General features: G+C 47.7%; 1 protein-coding gene and 1 pseudogene across 1 annotated transcript; both read right to left on the bottom strand.

Annotated features, from left to right (window-relative positions):
- Window positions 1-3,506: 3,506 nt before the first annotated feature.
- The window catches only part of LOC136331900 (leukocyte immunoglobulin-like receptor subfamily A member 6), a 123,145-nt pseudogene continuing 107,337 nt past the window's right edge, over window positions 3,507-19,314 (bottom strand).
- Window positions 6,919-10,899, bottom strand: LOC136328825 (leukocyte immunoglobulin-like receptor subfamily A member 6). Its single transcript, XM_066264815.1, has 7 exons — window positions 10,841-10,899; window positions 9,175-9,257; window positions 8,970-9,005; window positions 8,522-8,806; window positions 8,073-8,375; window positions 7,599-7,892; window positions 6,919-7,349 (listed from the first exon to the last, which is right to left on the bottom strand). The coding sequence occupies exons 2-7, from the start codon at window positions 9,206-9,208 to the stop codon at window positions 6,919-6,921; spliced, it is 1,383 nt and encodes a 460-aa protein (XP_066120912.1). The 5' UTR covers window positions 9,209-9,257; window positions 10,841-10,899.

The following is a 19,314-nucleotide window of genomic DNA, read 5'->3' as shown; positions in this document are numbered from 1 at the left end:
GGTGATACTACCCTCACTTTATTTTAAATCTGACTGTCTCTTACCCTCGTTATAGAAGATTCAGTTGAACCAACCAACTGGTTGCAAAGGAACAGACTGAGACCAGAGTCTCTGGAGTGGGGACCATACGCAGCACGTTCCTTAAAGCCTGACAGGCACCTGCCCCTGGGGGGAAGCGACATGCTCCATCCTCCCAACTCCACCAGAGGCTCTTTTGGTGACTGAGTCTGACAGGCAGCAGCTAGAGAAGGCTGCTGGAGGCAGATGTAGGGGTGCCTGGGGTCCTTTGCTGACCTGCGACCTCGGTGTGCAGTGTGAGCCTTTCTCTGTGCAGCTCAGCCCAGCAGAGGCAGCCAGAAAGTGGGGACCGCTTATAGCTCAGGTTACACAGAGCCAGTCACAGGCAGCATCTCATACTGGTGGCATCAGGTCCCTTCCCAAGTGACCCAGGACCATTCCACGCAGTGGAGAGATTCACACAGCATCAGAGCAGGATCCAGTGGAGTAAGACGTCCAGCCTCAGGCAAAGCAGCTCCACAAGCAGCATATCCAAAGGGAGAGCTGGTCAGGCACCAAACCCAGCTGAGGGGAACTCTATTTCCTGTGGTCAGCACCTGCACAGCGGCTCCTGCGCTTTGGTCAGGGGAGAGCCTCACAGTCAGCCTGGGGGTGGATCCCGTGCACAGTGGGCCAATGGCAATCAGACTCAACTACAGTGGGAGGGTCCACATAACCCACACAGGGGGCATTCCCGGAGCACCCAGCCCAGGTGATCAGGAGACTGCACCACTGGGCCCAACAGAACACCTACTACAGAAGGCCACCCCACCAAGACTGGGAATCACAGCACATCTATCCAGTACATAGAAGCAAACACAAAGAGGCAGCCAAAATAAGAAGAAAAAAGAAACAGGCCCCAAATGACAGCATGGGAGAGATCTCCAGAAAGAGAGTTACCTGGTATGGAGGAGATTAGCAGTTTATCAGATACAGTGTTCAAAGTTAGAGGGAGGCTCAGAGAACAAAGCGAGAACTTCCACAAAAATCATAAAAAAGCACACAGAAACCATGAAAAGGAACAAGTCAGAAAGAAGAATACAATATCCAACATCAAGAATATACTGGAAAAGTCTGACCAGGCAGTGGTGTAGTGGACAGGGCATTGACCTGGGATGCTGAAGACCCAGGTTCAAAACCCTGAGGTTGCCATCTTGAGTGCGGGCTCATCTGGCTTGAGCGTGGGATCATAGACATGACACCATGGTCACTGGCTTGAGCCCAAATTCACTGGCTTGAAGCCCAAGGTTGTTGGCTTGAGCAAAGGGTCACTGGCTCAGTGGGAGCCTCCCTCCCCCAGTCCAGGCACATATGAGAAAGCAATCAATGAACAACTAAGGTGCCACAACTATGAGTTGATGCTTCTCATCTCTCTCCCTTCCTGTCTGTCTGTCTCCTTGCTAAAAAATAAAATAAAAGAATATACTAGAAGAAATAAACATTAGGTTGTATCAGCGATTGGAAGACAAGGTAGTAAACATACCCAATAAGCAGAAAAAAAAATTAAAAAGAATGAAGAAAGTTTATTCTTTTACAAATCACTTTTAACAGGATATTTTTTATTTTTATTAAAGTCTAGTTGACATACAATATTATATTAGTTTCAGGTGAACAGCACTGATTTGATATTTATGTATCTTACTATGCGCTCCTCACAGTGAGTCCAGTAATCATCGGTGTTGTGGACTTAACACACGTCATAGACCATATTCCCTCCCCTTTTTCACCATTCTTACCCTCTCCTCTACTCTGGCAACCATTAGTTTGTTTTTCTTTTCTTTCTTTCTTTCTTTCTTTCTTTCTTTCTTTCTTTCTTTCTTTCTTTCTTTCTTTTTTCTTTCTTTCCTTCTTCCTTTCTCTCTTTCTTTCTTTCTTTCTTTCTTTCTTTCTTTCTTTCTTTCTTTCTTTCTTCTTTCTTTCTCTCTCTTTCTCCCTTCCTCCTTCCTTCCTTCCTTCCTTCCTTCCTTCCTTCCTTCCTTCCTTCCTTCCTTCCTTCCTTCCTTCCTTCTTTCCTTCTTTACTTCTTCCTTTCCTTCATTCTTTCTATTTTCTTTTTAGAGAGACGGAGAAGCAGGGAGTAAAAGACAGGAACATTGAGCTGCTCTTGTATGTGCCCTGACCGAGGAATTATACCAGCAACCTCTGCACTCCAGGACGATGCCCAACCCAACCGAGCTATCGGGCCAGGGTTTAAATTTTGACTATTGATTGATTCTTAGAGAGACAGAGAGAAGAAGGGAGAGAGGGGAAGAGGAAGGGAAGTATTTGTTGTTCCACTCAGTCATGTATTTTTTGGTTGCTTCCCGTGTGTGCCCAGACAATGGGTTGAACCTGCAACCTTGTTGCTTCAGGACACAATCTTACCTGACTGAGCTAACCAGCCAGGGCCTGCTCTTCATTTCTATAGGTCTTGTTTGTTTGATTTGACAATCTTAAAAATAAGAGATATAAGTGAAATCATTCTCTGTCTGAATTATTTCACTCAGCAGAAGCTCCTCTGGGTCCATCCATGTTGTCACAATCGGCAGGATCCCATTCCTTTTGTGACTGATTTACAGTCCATTGTGCACACATGCCACATCTTTCTTGTCCAGTCATCTGTGGATCTAAAAATATAATGTAATCTTTTTTTTTAGGTTAATAATATAATAGGCCATTGATCTGGTAAGGCTTTTTCTTTTCTAATATATTCATTCGTGGTTTTTCATCTTTTCATTTTGTAGGTTTGATGTGTAATATTTACATTATCATTTAATCTAAAACATTCACATCTGTTTTGGTTCACACATTAATTGAGAAGTCTGTTGCTTTGGTTCCAAAATGTAGGAACATTAATGATCTTCAATTGCAGAATCAGGTTACTCCCAGAGCATCCCAGAAGCTGCTAGGGGTTCATATCAGGTGTCCAGGCTGCTGATGTCACTAGCTGAGTGTCCATGGGAGCATCTCCCATGCCTTCTGCCATCCCTGCAGGCCCCCTCCCTGTATTGTGGGGTCTGGGTTCTCCCTGGGCTAGCGGACGGCCAGAGCAGAACACACAATGGACACATCTGGGGGCTCCTCTGATGGGGAGGAAGAGGGTGCAGTTGTCTCCTGTCTGCAGGGCACGTGGTTCAGCAGGGCGTAGGTCGCATTTGGGGCGGTGTCAGGTGCAGCAGCCTGGAGCAGGGGGAGAGTGAGGGGATTGGACATGGTTGGGGTGGGGGGAGTTTGGAGGCCTAGAAAGGAGGGGACCCACCTGACTATCCATCTGTCTGTTCCATTCTGATTGTCTGTCCTTCTTGTCCAGCAATCCCTGCAACAGGGAGGGAGGAGAAGTGGCCATTCTGAGTTTTGATCCTGAGAGGGTCACCTGGGTGCATATCATTCCCTGGGGGTCTTCATCATGCTTGTTCTGCTGAAGAGACAATGAGACAGAGACAGTGTCCCCTGGTTCCACTGGTGACACCCTCCAGTCAATCATCCACCTGTTGTCAGACTGATGATGTTAAACTTTAAATTAGATTAGGTCACTCTCCTGATGGAACCTGCAAGGACTTCCTAGGCCTTAGGGCATCTGGATGCTTCTACAGTTCTGACTCTTTTAAAAAAAATAAATATATATATTTTTAATTTTTATTCATTGATTTTAGAGAGAGAAAGGGACAGAGGGAGAGAGAGACAGGAACATCAGTTTCTTTCAGTAGGTGTCCTGAATGGGGATTGAACCCACAACTTTTTGTGTATCATAACAATGCTCTAACCAACCAAGCCATTTGTCCAGGGCTTACTCTCATTATAACAGACTATCTCTTGCTCATTTGGCTCCAGTCACATGGCTTACCTTGCTGAAAAAGTGTCCTGTTTCAGGACCTTTGCACCTGCTATTTCTCCATCTCTCTCTTCCCCGCACACCACACACTCTATTCCCTGCTCTTGCTCCATTTTCCTCACAGCACTTTTGCTCTTTAGAACACTGTCCCCTTGTTTAAACAGCGTCTCCTTCCCCCACAGGTGAACTAGAGGAGTGTGGAGACCATGTTGCTCAGGGCTGCACTGTGGCCCCTAAATGGAGCTGGTAAATAGTGGGCTCCCCTCACATCTGCTGGTGAATGAATGAAGGGGGCCCTGGGGACCTGTGGATGACTCACTGATTTACGCATCCTTCTGCGACCTGGAGCTGCACAAGGTCAGACAGAGGACCAGGAGCCACCAAAGGGGACCGCAGAAGAGGGGCTATGATGTCACAAGAAACCAGGAGGAGTGAGTCACAGCAAGGTGACCTGGGTGCCCAGAAGGAGAGGTTAGTGTGGGATGCTCCTGTGAATCAGGTTAGGTTAGGACAGGGAAGTGTCCATTGGATTAAACTGGGCAACAGAAAGGTCCTTGGTGGCCTGGACAGGAGCTGGGGTCTCACCCAAAGGTCCAGCTTCACGCCCTCCTCAGGCTGTGAGTCCTTCACGACAGCATCTGCTGGGGCGAAATGGGGGTGTGTCCTGGAAGAGTCGGTGTAATCTCAGGGTTACAGACCTCACCTGCTCCCAGATGGGCCACTAACCCAAGGGTCAGGGGAGGTGCCAGGTCCCGCAGTGAGGATTTCAGTCCTTCCCATCCCTGACCCCACACCCTCCCCTCCTATCCCTCTCCCATCATCTACTGAAATCCTGTGATTTCCTGCCCCCACAGGGCAGCCCACTCTTCCTTTCACAGAGAGGGTCTTCCCAGGAGTCCATAGCTGGCCTGGAGCCAGGAGAGAAGACAGGAGTGTTAGGGGCAGAGAGGGGACAAAGGGTAGTGGAGTCTGGTGACTTCCAGGCAAGAATAAGCTAATCCATAACATCTGTTTTGGGCTTTAGGTCCGTGGCCCCTGTAGGAGTTTGCACATGAGCCTCTTTCTAGGCTGGTCAAGAGGGACAGTCTCAGCCCTGGGAGGGTAGGATCCCCCTTCCCCATGAGATTCCACAGGAAAGAAGGAAACCTTGACACACACTTGTGTGTATGTTTGAGTATTTCACAAGATTGAACATAATAAAAGATTACCTCACATTTGAATCTGCGCTGACATTCAGATTTTCTGATTTGAGATTCTAGAGAAATCTTATTCTCAGCTGACCTTGTCCATCTATTTGGTTTTCCTGTGGCTGCTGCCCTGAATGACCCCTTTAGTGACCAAGGTCACCCCATCCAGTACTCACCCGACATCCTGCCTTTGCTGTGACGCCTGTGTCGGAGGAGAAGGAGGAAGAGGGAGAGGGACAGCAGCAAGACGAGGGCCACCAAGACCCCAATCACGACATTCAGGTTTAATGGAAGACCTTGGACATAAGTGATCTCATGAATGAGCCACTGATGCCATTTAATGAGCACCTACTATGTGCAAGCCACGTGCTGGGGGCTGTCATCCATCTCCTCTCTCCCTCCCCACAGTCAAGCACAGGGATTGCTGACCCCACCCCCATTCCACTGAGGCTCAGAGAGGTTCACCACCTGTCCCAGGTCACCCAGCTAGGATGGGGCAGGGCTGGGCCTGGAACCCGGGACTGTGGGCTCCCTGTGCTGTCCTCATGCTGCCCCCCAGGTGGACACCTGCTTCATGCTCTGAGTTCCTCATTTGCAGGGTGCTTGTCCAAGTCCCATCTGGAGCTGAGGGTCCTTTGTTATGACCTGCCCCCAGCACAGCAGGGACACGGGAGGGGCGGGGGTGTGGAATGGACACTGTCTATCCCGAGACCTCTTTTCACCCTGCAGAGCCCTGACACCCACTTTGAGATGGTTGAATTGCAGTGTAAGAGTTGCCCTCCTGAGCTTAGTGAGGACCCCTATGTCACCTGACCTCACAGCAGCCTGTGAGCAGGATGGGACCAGGGATGAACAGACAAGAACCTGACACTCAGAGGAGAGAAGGGTCAGCCTGGCCCCACAGTAGGAGCAGCAGAGCCGGGAGCTGACCCAGGTCTGAGTCCTGTCCCCTCTCTCCTCTGAGCTGAGCCTGAGCTGAGGGAAAGGGACTGAAGTCTTGGATCCATGTCCTGCCTATTCCTCCCTGAAGAGTGGTGTCACCAGCACTACTATAGAGGGGCACATTCTCCATAACATCGCACCCTGGAGGCTTCCCTGAGAGCCCCCTCTCCCAGGAGCTCAGAGCCAGAACTGAAAGGAAATCAGAGCTCTGGGCCACGATTCTCTCATTTTACACTTGGGGACACTGAGGCCACACAGGGGAAGGTGTGTCCATGTCAGTGTCCCCACAGGTGCCTGAACCCCACATGATGCAGCCCCTGTCCCCCATGGACACACCCACCACATCCCACAGAGAACTTCACTTACTCCTCCTCCACAGGCTTGATTCCGTGGGGGTGACATGTGGATTCTCAGAGCCTGCTGAGAATCAAGGTAGGGAGATTGAGGGGTGAGGGTTGCCATCTTTTGACTTGAGCCTGGTGCCCCCTCCACGAGGAAGGGTTCCAAATTTTCTCTGGGTCAGGACCACCTACCCGTCACCTGCCTGCTTCAGAGCCCTGGGAACCCTGCAGATCTCAGCATCTCTGCCTGCCTCCCAGCCCCCTGGGACACAGCCCATCCTTGAGTGTCTGGGGGACACTGGATCCCCTGGTAGACCCTCAGAACTGCCCTGGGCTTGTCTGTGCTCCCTCTGAGCAGAGTTCTCAGTGACTCACCAGCTGTGGAGATGGGCCCTGTGGGTGGGGGGCTGGGGTCCCAGAGGGTCATGGGAATGAGGAAGAGGGTGAGAAGCTGACTCACCCTCCCACTCAGACTCTTTCTGATATCTGGGCTGTAGCCACCCCAGGACCCTCCTTCTGCCTGCCTGACCCATTCTGGACTCAGGTGGGGGGAAACAAGTGCAGAGGGGTGGCTGGGCCACTAAGGGGTAGAGACCCCCTGGGTGACCACCACTAAATCCCCCTCTCTGTCATCCCCAGCTGGACCTTTCCTGGGGACAAGGCTCTTAGACTGAGAGCTCAGAAAGGACAGGGTCAGTGTCCCCTCACCTGAGACCAGGAGCACTAAGGGCTCACTGGGGTGTGACAGCAGGTAAGGGTTGGTGCTGTTTGAGCTGTAACACCTGTAGGTCCCCCCATGGGCTGAGGTCACAGGACGCATGGAGAACTCTGCCTGGTACTGCTGAGCTCGGAGCTCTGATCTAAGACGCAGGGGGGGATCAGCTGTCCCCTCCTTGGACAGAAGGAAAGTGTCCGTCAGGTTCTGTGACTGACACAGCAGGGTCACGTTCTCTCCTGAGGCCACCGTGGGGCCCGGCTGCACCAAGAGGGAGGGTCTGTCAGTGAGCCGTCCTAGAGAGAGGGAGGGTGGGTGAGGGCTGCCCGCCACCTTGTTCTGACCTGAGAGTCAGCAGCCCTCTCTCTGAGGACCCTCCTCCTCTCTGTCTCTGTTTCTCTGAGTCTCCCCTCCCCTCCCATCCCCTGTCTCTCTCTGTCTCCCTCCCTGGGACCCTGCATGTTCACTCTGCCCATCACCACCTGAGATCCCCCAGCAGGGCCTGTGCAGAGTCTGGGTCCCTGAGTAACCCAGAGGCCCCTCACCTGCCACCAGGATGTCCACAGGGTCACTGGAGGCCGACAGCTCAGAGGAGACGTGTCCACCGTAGCATCTGTATCGGCCCCCGTGGGAGCTGCTCACAGTGTCCAGGGAGAAGTTGGCCTGAGAGAGCCCAGCCTGGGGCTGCAGGACAAGGCTCAGAGGAAGGTCAAGTCCTCCCTCTTTAAACAGAAGGAATCTGTCATAGCCGACATCAGAATGACACTGGAGGATCAGGCTCTGTCCAGAGACCACGATGGGGCCCTGCTGGGTCAGGAGGGAGGGCTTCTGAGACACACCTGGGGAGACCAGATGTGAGTTACAGGGGCTGCCCCTCCCATACAATGTCTTCTCCTGTCCTGGCCCAGGTCTCACTGTCTCTGTGTCTCTGGCCAGTAGCCCCTGTGCTCCCCTCCCCCACTCTCTCTAATGGGGCTCCCTTTACGGCAACGAATCCATGGATAAAGAGTGAGACTCACCTGAGACCAGGAGCTCCAAGGCATCACTGGGCTGTGACCACACCTGGGGTCTGTCCCTGTGACAGCCGTAGCATCTGAACGCCCACTTGTGGCAGGCGGTCACGGGGCCCACAGTGAACAGGGCCCGGTATGTCCCCCTGAAGTGTGACTGTGAGTCCAGGGTCCAGGAGAGCCTGTGTTCTCCTTCCTTAGTCAAAATGAACATGTCAAATGCCTGTACTGAGCCACACTGGAGGGTCACGTTCCCTCTTGAGGTCACCACAGGGCTGGGCAGGGCTGAGAGGCTGGGTTTTCTGTAGGATCCTAGGAGAGGAGGAGGCAGCGTGTTAGATGGGGATCACCCCTCCCTCATGTCCCTCAGGCCTGCGTGGTGATAGGGGAGACCCCCTGAGAGCAGACCCCCTTTCTAAGGGCAAAGCCTGAGGCTGGGACCCTGAGTGTCCTCTCACCTGTCACCACCAGCTCCAGGGGGTCACTGAGCTCAGACCAGCCAGTGGGGCTGAGATAGTTACAGTGATATCTCCCTGTGTCATGCTCTGTCATGTGTGTGATGGAGAAAGCACCCTTTTTCATAAGCTTCCACGGGGACTGTGTGTTCCAAAGGACATGTTTTTTTTTTCTGTACAGATGGAACTCCTGGGACTCCAGGGTCCCCTGACACCGGATTGTCACAGAAGTCCCCCAGGGGATGACAGAGCCTGGCTCAGCCCAGATGGTGGGTTTGGGGAGGGTCCCTGGAAGGAAACCAGAGATTGCATTACAAAGACTCTCCCTCCCTCATTCCCAGCTCAGCCCAACACCCCCTCTGTTCTATCACCTCATCCCAGGATCTGTGCTCCCTCCTGAGCCCCAGGGGGTGAAGTAAGAGGTGGGACATGGAGCCTGGGGAGGACTCACCTGTCTGCATGCTGGTGTTCTGGCCCAGACTCAACCCTGGAAGAGAGTCCCTGTCAGAGACTTGCACCTGGATGTCTGAGCTGATTCCCTTCCCATTAGGGCCCTGTTCACTTGGGATTGACTGAGTCCTGAGGTTCCCCATGAACAAGAAGGTGTAACCACCTCATCCCTTCCTATTAACCCCCTTCCCGTGTCCACAACTGACCGAGGCAGAGAAGAGTGGAGAGGAGGGACAGCATGGTGTCTGCTCGGAGTGCTCCCGCTCTGCAGATGGAGGAGCCCCTGGGCCTGAAGGACAGAGACGCACAGGATGTGGTGAGTCAGGGGCTGCTGTCCTTCCGGGTTCCCACAGCTGTGGACACAGAACAAGGGGACACCCCTCCCCCCCCCATGTGCCTTGCTCTGGTTTTTCCCTGATGAGAGTTCAGGCAGGGTCCAGGGTCTGTGGAGACACTCAGCCCAGACCTGGTGTCTCCTCTGATCCCAGCACTCTGCCTGGTCTGATCTCCTGCTCAGAGGAGACAGGGCCCAAGTTCTTGTGCTGAGCTGACCCCCAACTGGGACTGGCACTAAATTGAACTTATTAATTATTTTCTCAGCCTCCCACAAACTAAATTTATTTCTGGTCTTTGACTCATCCACAAACAAATAATTACTGATCACCTACTCTCTGCTGATACTTGTGCCAGAACCAGAAATACAGCTGTGACCCAAGAGACCCGTTTCCTGTATATTGAGAACTTTTCTTAGTTGAATATGGGACTTCTAAAGCTATTGTTGCAATTACTTTACTGAGAAAAGAGAAATCAGAGAAAATATGAGAACATCTGGGACCATCACTAGACATGGTGGAGGGAATGGCTGTTTGAAGAGGCAAACTTCTAAAAAGTGAGAGTGAGATTTCTTGAGAAGAAAGAACATTCTAGAGAATCCTAGAACATAGAGGTTCTTTTGACAGGAGCACAAGTGGGTTAGGTTGTGGCGGGTCACAGGTGTGCTCTGCACCACGCAAGTATGTTGGGTTACATCTACAAGACAAAAGGAATGTGTAGGAAAGGACTGATGGGGTCAGACTTAATGATGATCACATGTGCCCTGTGTTACAATTGAACTAGAGAAATGCAACTTAAGTCAGATAAAATATAGTATCAAGTGTAATTGAATTCTAGTTCTTGTGTTTCCAGCATTGTCACATGAGTGCTTACATATACACATCACGCCATCCTGCATAGCCCTCAGCAGTCACAGACACATGTAGAGAAGAGAAATGAGAGAAGGAATCTCAGTGTTGGTTCTAGTCCTGTGCTGTCAGCTGGGGGCTTGGGCAGGAATTTGCTAGTTGTACAGAGCTCTGTGGGAGCAGATATGGAGAGCAAGGAAATGGTCAAGAGCAGATGGTGTGTGTGTGTGTGTGTGTGCAAGAGTGTATATGTGTGTGTGTGAGTGTGTGTGTGAGTGTATGTGTGAAGTGTGCAAGAGTGTATATGTGTGTGTGTGTATCTGTGTTCACAGGGTGACTGCTCCAGTGAAATAGAGAAAACAGATGTGAGAGCTGAGGTTGGAGGGTCACATCTGGGTGATCGTGAACAGCCTTTAGTTTAGAAAGAAGAGTCTGGAATTTACCTTTAAGACCATGAGGACCACGGAAGGGTTTTCAGCAACATGGACAGATTCCAAAATGTTAGCTAGAAAGACTGACATAGAAATGACTTTCCCTCCCTGCTTCCATTGACTGGAGTCACGAGGGCCCCCCCGAGACAGTGAGCCAAGAAGAGGGGAGATGAGGTTGGGGCAGGGACTGTGTCATACACTCTGCCCCCACAGGAGAGCCCAGCTGTCCCTCCTGGCCCTGGAATGCAGGTTCTTCTCACAGTTTCCTCCTGACTTTCTGTTTCTGTTTCTGTGAGCAGCAGGGTCTCTCTCCCCCTCCACCTCCTCCTCCTCCCTCTCCCTGTGGTAAATCATTTGCATTATTTCTCTTCAGAGCAGTCTTGATGCTGGTGTCAGCCTCTTCTTCACACCGTGTGGACTCTTCAGGATTCAGACAACAGTGACATCCACAAGAGTCTTGATCAAAGGCAATCACACACACACACACACACACGCACACACACTGGTCAGATATCAAATTGTGGCACCAACATATACTGAATGGTGGGAGGTCACTCAACAGACTATTCTGCTTTTGATCTCACTACTGTCATTTGTCACACAGTGATGCCACTCACCCCCACAAATGTGATGAGAATTTACCTTGACTGAGATATGGAGGCAGTAAACCTGTCATTTGAACCAGGTGGAAAATTGGGAGGTGTGAGAAATTGAAAAGCAGAAATTACTTATCTAGTGAAGAAAACATTCAGACTCAGACCCTTGTATAGAGTCACCTGAATCATGACAGAGACCCCTGCAGTGCAGTGAGGAGATCATGGACTTTTTTATCTGTGGTGCTGGACCAGTTGGGAGAGTTTATGGGACACAGTGAACTGCATCCCTGTCTCTTTTGCCTCCAAATGCTGGCATGTTGCTCTTAGACCTAAATGTATGTGTTGCCCACTTAGTATTTTGAAAACTGATTTAAGCTCACGCCTTCCAATGTGTTTGCAGCCTGCCAGACACCTGCCTGGGTTCCAGGACTAGATATCTGGGAGCAGATAAGAGGCAGGTAAGAGAAGGGGAAATGTCTCTCTGTAGGACATCCCACACATTCCAGGACCAGCCTGTCCTTTGAATAAATAAAGCTGCAGGGGGTTCCTGTGGGGACCAGGCTGAGGAGGAACCAGGGCTCCCTCATCTTCACTCCAGCTACCAGCATGTTTCCAAGGCACTGAAGGGTGCATTCGAAGTCCAACATACCCTGTGCAACCCAGGATGGTGGGACCTGGGGCAGAGAAGGTGACACTGTGTCACAGCAATGGCAGGTTTGCAGGCTTCTGTTCCAAAAGCAGTGACTCAGGGTCTCCCCAGCAGCGTGCTCACAGGGACAGAGAGCCATGGCCTCCCATGACCAGACTGTCCCCAGACTCACCCTCTGCCTTCCTCATACACTCATGCACATGGAGACAGTCACACACACACACATCCAGCCCAAAAACAAGTTTGTTTTTTCTGTGGTTTTAACTTTAGAATAAAAATAGAGGTGTTTGTGAGAACTCTCTCTGTAGCCTTTCCTGTATGAACACACACGAATAAATTGTGTCCTTATAAGGGACATTGCAGTTTCTGAAAAGGTCACTCATCAGAGTCAAAGAATTTACATGCACGCTCTCATTTACAGTAACTTTCCACAGCCCTTTGATAATAAGATTACTCAAGCCCCAGAACTGGGTGCACTTTTCTCATGTTTAGTATAACACAGGGCACTGCGAGGCAGCTCAGCCCAACAGCAATGCGTTTCCAGGGCAGGACATGCTCAGGAGTGAGCTCAGGGCTCTGGACAGGCCCCAACTACGGGCTGTGTCACTCCTGCATAAGATGCAATGGCTGGTTCATTAAAATACTCTCTTAAGATAGAGAATGGGGAAAGGAAGGAGGTTAAAATTACTATTAGCTTCTAAATACAGTTATGGGTCTCAAATACTTTTTCTAGAAAATACGCTCATAAACTAATAAAAGGATGAAATTGAATGAAAGAATGTCAAACAGCTGTCATGACTTAGCATTGCTGAGTGGGGGACAAGCCACGCTGTCTGGATACATGATAATAAAATGCTCTTGTCAGCTTGTTCAGATCCACATGGACAATTTCATCGGGGTTTCGTACTCCAGATCTTGGGGCATCTCATAAACCTTGTCTGGGTGGTGTGTCTCAGAACTTCCTCTTTGTTCTAAGTTTGTTCTACAACTGAAAGGTGAGTCCGAAGTTTACTGGACCAGTGAGCCAGACTTCAAATTATAAAAAACAATAACACTGCTTTGCCTAAATATGTGCTTCCAGACTGTGTTCCATATTTGCAGCTTGTTCGTTCTATTAAATGTCTTCAGGGATCACGTTTGTTTTGTATTTTAGCACGGTGGACCGTGAGCCCTTACCCACATTTCAGGGCAATGGGAGAGTTTGCACTGCTCACTAATTGCTCCCTCAGGGTTTATGCTCTGCAGGGATAGTAATTTTGTGCCTTGGCAGCAGCCTGTGTGGGAGCCAAGGTGATCAGTGCTGGGATTCAGCAAAGCTCAGAGCACAATAACTCCCCAGGAAGGAGAGGACTTGGGGAGGGCGATCACTCCGGTGTCCCACTGACGGGAGAGTTAGCTGTGGTCCTGGCCCTGGTGAGAAAACATGGACCCAGAAATTTGATCAATGTCAACCCATGCACATAATTTTATTTCAGGTGTGTTAAGGAGTTCTGCTCAATGGACAAGCTACTGCCCTGATGGGAGCCTGGTCACTTCAAAGACCTTGAGATTTTGATTGGCAGGTTGGGAGAGAAATGCTTAACAGAGAGGAAAATGCTTGGTGTGTCTCTGTGGCTGGAGCATGCGGGACGCACCATGAACATGAGCATTTGTTTTCACCTGGATCCCACACACCCCAGAGTGGACCCACCAGAAGGGGTCACAGGTAGTGGAGCCCCTGAAACACAGGGTCCCAGAGTTATCATTCTCCTGCTTCACACAGTTCACGGTCCATGCACGATGGGCCGGTGCAGAGCCAGCAATTGTAAGTCGGCACGTGGGGCACGTGGGCATGGTTCACAAACCCTTGGGGAGCAGAGTAACTAAGGCTGTGAGACAGTGACGCTGGCATCAAAATGGTACTCATGCTGGAATGCTCAAGAAAGCTAGAAATGGGTGTGTTGGAAGAATAACAAATTCCAATTCCAAGAGCTAAGTGACAGTTTATTTTATGTGGCAGCTTGTGTGTTGTTGGCACATACAGTGATTCAATTAGAAAGTAAAAGAATAGAGGGTAAGATGGAGAGGTCAACAGAACCAACGTCCCTGGTTGTACTGTGTGCTAAGAACGGATGTCTGGTTTCTCTCCAGAGGACAGTGGGTACCGACAGAATATACACACAGGAGGTGAGGGTCTCAGGGTTTGTGTGAAACTATATATGGCAGAATTTTTTTAAAGAATTTAGGAAGTGATAAGATATTCCATGGGGAGATTCAGGTTGTTACTCACATTTCACTAGACATGGCCATTTCATAATTAATGTTAAATATAACCATTTCTTGTAAAATTTCTGCATGAGACCAAGATCCATGGGAATGAGAACTCTTTCTTTTTCGGCATCATCGATCTAAAACAGCTCTTAGGGTTAGGGTTAGTGTAAAAATAAATAAATAAATAAATAAATAAATAAATAAATAAATAAATAAATAAAACAGCTCTTATGTTCTGCCAAGATGAAAATGTCCTGGAAGTGCTCTGTGGTTCATGGCAATAAACAGTGACATGTCGTTTCTGAGCACCTGAGTTTGACTAGTGTAGCTGGGGAACTGAGTTTATACATTTATTTAATCTGAGTATTTAATTAAAAAAATGAAAACACTAACTCAAAATAACATATTCATCCCTATGGTCACTGCAGCATTATTTATAGTAACAAATATATGAAAGCAACCCAGGTGTTCATCAATGGACAAGTGGATAACAAGGTGTGGTCCATGTACACAATGGAAAATGACTTGTCCAAAGAGAAGAACAAGTTTTGACTGTTCTGGCTTCCACTGCACACGCTTAAAGTGCAGCCACAGTAACACCTGCCCTCCACAGCATGTGGTTGGCACTACTTTTGGGGGGACTCCTCCCAAATCTTGAGCCCAGAGGGCTGAGGCTCAGTGGACTTGGAGGACACAATAGATTCCCAAAACGTGCTGTCAGGCCAATAAATGCTTTAACCTTTTAGCAAATTAACTAGGATGTTAAAACTGTTTATTGAAGCAGGCTTTCCAGGTTTTAATAAATAGACTGTCCAATTCCCTTTGTACTCTCCCCATTAATATCAAGATTGCTTCCTAGGCTAATAAAACTAATATGACCAATGAAAGACTGTCCCAAATATATAAATAAAAAATAAATTTCTGTACACCATATGGTATGTTCACATCACGCAGTCTTTATCTATCACCATTTATCCCGCTGCAGCCTCCTTCCCCTCACCCCCTCAATTACCACACAGTTGTCTCACTGAATGATGGGTTTTCTTTCTTCTTGGTCCTTTCTTGCTCTATCCCTCTACTTCCCTCACCCAACAGCCCCACCAGCACTCCCAGCTGTCAGCCTGTTGTGGAATCCGACAGCAGAAACCTGGATAATTATGTTAACCAGTGTCACTTCCATAAATTCAATTAAAAGATTAAAAATCACATTTAAAAAGTTAAAAAAAATTTTTTTAGAAATTTAATTTAATGGGGTGACATTCAAAAACTAAATAAAAATATGTTAACTATTATTTGATCAATTCTGATTTTAGTTTAGGTAGCCATAAATTTATAGTGCTGCCATACTGGAAACCAGAGATATAAAATGTATTTTCTCTCATAAATGTTATTGAAGAATTAGAAGAATTAAGTAGGAGAATACATACATCAGGCTTTCTAACATTTGCTTTAGTAGAATTTTATAAAGAAAGAATAATAATGTCTTATCGATCAATGTCACCCCATTACATTTAATTTTCTAAATACATTTTAAAAAAAGAGAGAAATGAGAATAATAGTCAGATGTACAGTGTGTACAGGTGAGGACACAACTTCTCTAGGAATGAAGGGATAGTTCAAATAGTCCCACTATAGAATATTGTTGTCACCTAGAGATGTCACTTGAGTTTGAGAAAGAGGATGAGAGATCTCAGAGCATTTCTCCCCAGAAAAAGATGCAGGTCCTTGCTTGTCTAAACTCTGCATTCTCAGAATCCTGGGCCAGGGCTGTCCTCAGCATAAGCTGGTTTACTTGAGTTCCATGTGGATACTGGGTTCAGAGGAAAGGTTCATAGGACTCAGCAGAAGAGGAGTAGATTCTCTCTGTTTGAGAGCCCAGAGATTCAACTGGGCATATATCACATCCTGTGTGTCTTCCCCTGCAGGGTCCTGAGAGAAGAAAGATGAGAACAATGGGCTGAAGCAGAATCATGAGACACATGTGGGAACTGAAGATGTGCAGAGGTTTTGGGCCGGGAGAACTCACCTTGCCCTCCATCATGCGGCCTTCCTTGAGCTCTTGTTCCATAAATGCAGCACCTGTGAGTGGAAGAGTGAGTCACATCTCTTGGAAGGACTCTTCCACATCCTCACACGGTACATGGGGACATAAAGGCTCCAATCACACATCCCCTCCCCACTGAGGGGACACTCTCTCCCTCCTTAAGACTTACAATTTTTGATAGAACACGAGTAGCAAACAAGAGTAATGAGGAAAATTACAGTGGAGAGGAAGGCTATGGAGAGTCCAGTGAGAATGTACAGCTTGCTGGAGTTTTCTTGAGGATGAAGAGCCCCTGTCAATAAGCAAATTAAAGGACTTACACTTACCAGTTTTCTGTTCTTGCCAATAGGCACTGGATGCATGACGTATCTTCTGTTGAACTGTTTCAACCTCCCTATACCTACTTTCTTCATGTTCCAATATGTCAAAAGAAAAAATTGAATGAGAAATGATAACAATGGTCCCAGTCAAAGAGGCAGTATAGACAAGCAGAGGTCTGATCCTAGGTCAGCCAGGCTCCAATGTACTTTTTCCCTGCTAGCCCCTAGATGAGACATTATGCATTTCATACCAGGATCCCCCTGTGTCAGCCACGCCTGACTACCCATTCCTCTGGTCCCTCCTCACCTCACCACAGCTGCACATGCTCAGAACTGAGATGGATGGGCCTGAGGCTGGAATAGGTCATGTCTCTATTCCAAGGTTCTCAGTGTTGAACTTGCTCTGAAGAATGTTGATACCCCTCCTCAAAATGAACAAGGGTTCCCATGGGGACAAAGAAGAGAATCATATTCATATATCAAATAACCAGCACCTTCTCTGTGCCTGGGCCCTTCTGATACCATGAAACTTTCACATTACTGAACCCATCTTATTCTCAGAGAAGTCATACAGAGAAAATGATAAACCTAACGTTTCACCTGAGAAAATTTAGTCACTGAAAGTAGAAGAGTTGTTGGTAGAGCCCCCAAATCTGACTTAGTCTTTTGTCTTTGAAGGACTCTACCATTCTCCCACACTGGGCTCCCTGCCCAGATCTTACTTCCTCTGACAGCCAAGTGTGAGTTTCCACCTGGTGCTACAGGGACTGCAGAGACAAATCTGCCCAAGGTCCCCCAGCTGAGAAATACGAGACCTACATTCTACAGGATCTTGCCTATTGAGTCTACTTCTGAGTCCGTCCAGATTCCACCTACTCAACTTCTCCCCAGCACCTTCATGGCTAATCTGCCATGACTTTTCTCGGCCGGGACCATCATGTCCTCCAATCAGACTCATGGCGTCTAGTTATGTTCCCCTGCATAAATTCTGTTTGCTCCTGCAATTTCTTGCTTTGAAAATATTGTGTACCCCAATGCCACCTTTCTGGTATAAATATTTTAATGTTTTCTTATTTCAGAATTTTTTTCTCGAGTGAGGTTGAATTAAAATACAATTTTCATAAATAAAAATATTCATGAGAGAGTGGGGATTGTTCTACTTAGTGAAAATAAGTGAGACAGAACCTTGATCCTTTGTGAAGTTCTTCTGCATCATAACTATCGTCTTCATTTGAATTTTCTGACTTTTGCATTTGGTTTTATAATCATTTCACATAGCTTTTCAATAAGACTGCTATGCTTTGTGTGCTAATTATGGCCCTGGCTGGTTTGCTCAGTGAATAGAGTGTCAGCCTGGTGTATGGACATCCTGAGTTTGAGTCCCTGTTAGGGCACATAAGAGAAGCAACCATCTGTTCTCTCCCTCCCTCTCCCCTTTCTCTCCCTTTTCTCCTCCAGAAGCAAGTGGCTCAATTGGTTGGAATGGCTGGCCCCAGGCACTAATGATAGCTTGGTTGATTTGAGCATTGGCCCCAGACAGAAGTTGATGGGTGGATCCAGGTTGGTCAAGGTACATGCAGGAGTCTATCTCACTATCTCTTCACCTCTTACTAAAAAAAAAAAAAAAAAAAAAAAAAGAATGCAAATGATGAGTATGTGTGGAAGATTTTATTGCATTATTTGACAGAATTTCAGAACATACTACACTTGAGGATCATGGCAGTAGTTCACTGCCAGACGCTCAGCGAAACCAAGTTTTAAATACTCCGTATTGTACTGCCTAACAATGTTTCTTTTTTTATTTTTGGCATCTGTTGTGCTTTCCAAATTATCAACACATTTTTTTTCCACTGGTTCTTTTAAACTTAAAGCACTAGTACTTTGTTTACTTTTGGTGTCATCACTATTTTATTTTTGACAAGTGTTTTCACTTTTGAAGAAAGTTAAGATGTTTTGTTGTTTTTTTCTTTCCATTTTGTAGGGTTTAAAATTTACAGCACAATGACAATAAGCACCATCATTTATTTGCAAACAGTATGGACGCGCTCTGAGTGTCCATATTGTGAGTTTATGCACGGTTACTTCCCCAAGCATGAAAAAAATTGTACTACCGAGAGGGAGGGGGCTGGGAACAGAAACAGATAACAGATAAAGTTGTATCGTGCTGTGTGTGGTAGTGCATTGTGGTGCAAGCTGGTACTTGGTTTCTGAACGCCACATGTACTATGCATTGAACACTACATAAGTTTGTCCATATGCCATATGTGCAAGAATGGACAAAATGACCTACAGAGAGAGGGGGTGGAGTGAGAGCCTGTGCACAACCTAGCTGGCTGGAAAGGAAACACACAACAAAAATAGTTTCATCTTACTGTGCATAACAGTACAACATGGTTCAAACTGGTGCTTGATTCCTGAACTCCACATGTACAATACAGTCAATATTACATAAGTTTGTCCAAATACATTTTTGTCTATTGCACATGATTTGTAAATGCTTTGCATAGTGCCAAAGCTTATTTATTTAATTTATTTTTGATTTAGTGAGAAGAAGGTAGGCAGAGACAGACTCTTACATGAGCCCTGACCAAGATCCACCCAGCATGCCCATGAAAGGGTGATGCTTTGCCCATCTGGGCCATAGCTCCATTCTGAGCTCTTCTTAGCATCTGAGGTGGAGGTTGTGGAGCCATACATAATCAGGGGCTGGGGCCAACTCGCTCCAATCAAGCCATGGCTGCAGGAGGGGAGGAGAAAAGAGAGAAGCAAGGAGGGAGGGGTAAAGAAGCAGTTGGGTGCTTCTCCTGTGTGTTCTGACTGGGAATTGATCCTGACATTCACACTCTGGGCCAATACTACACCACTGAGCCAATCA

This window comes from Saccopteryx bilineata, chromosome 3 (assembly GCF_036850765.1).
Source record: "Saccopteryx bilineata isolate mSacBil1 chromosome 3, mSacBil1_pri_phased_curated, whole genome shotgun sequence".
In the NCBI taxonomy this organism is placed as follows: Eukaryota; Metazoa; Chordata; class Mammalia; order Chiroptera; family Emballonuridae; genus Saccopteryx; species Saccopteryx bilineata.
The sequence above is the reverse complement of the archived record's forward strand: the minus strand, read 5'-3'. Positions and strand labels throughout refer to the sequence as shown.

What these genes read in the sequence shown, in the direction of transcription:
- LOC136328825 (XM_066264815.1), bottom strand. Translation starts at nt 9,208, where the DNA reads ATGCTGTCCCTCCTCTCCACTCTTCTCTGCCTCG. An exon ending in CTCCACTCTTCTCTGCCTCG is followed by an intron (nt 9,006 to 9,174) that starts GTCAGTTGTGGA and finishes ACTCTCTTCCAG; the next exon opens with GGTTGAGTCTGGGCCAGAAC. An exon ending in GAACACCAGCATGCAGACAG is followed by an intron (nt 8,807 to 8,969) that starts GTGAGTCCTCCC and finishes GTTTCCTTCCAG; the next exon opens with GGACCCTCCCCAAACCCACC.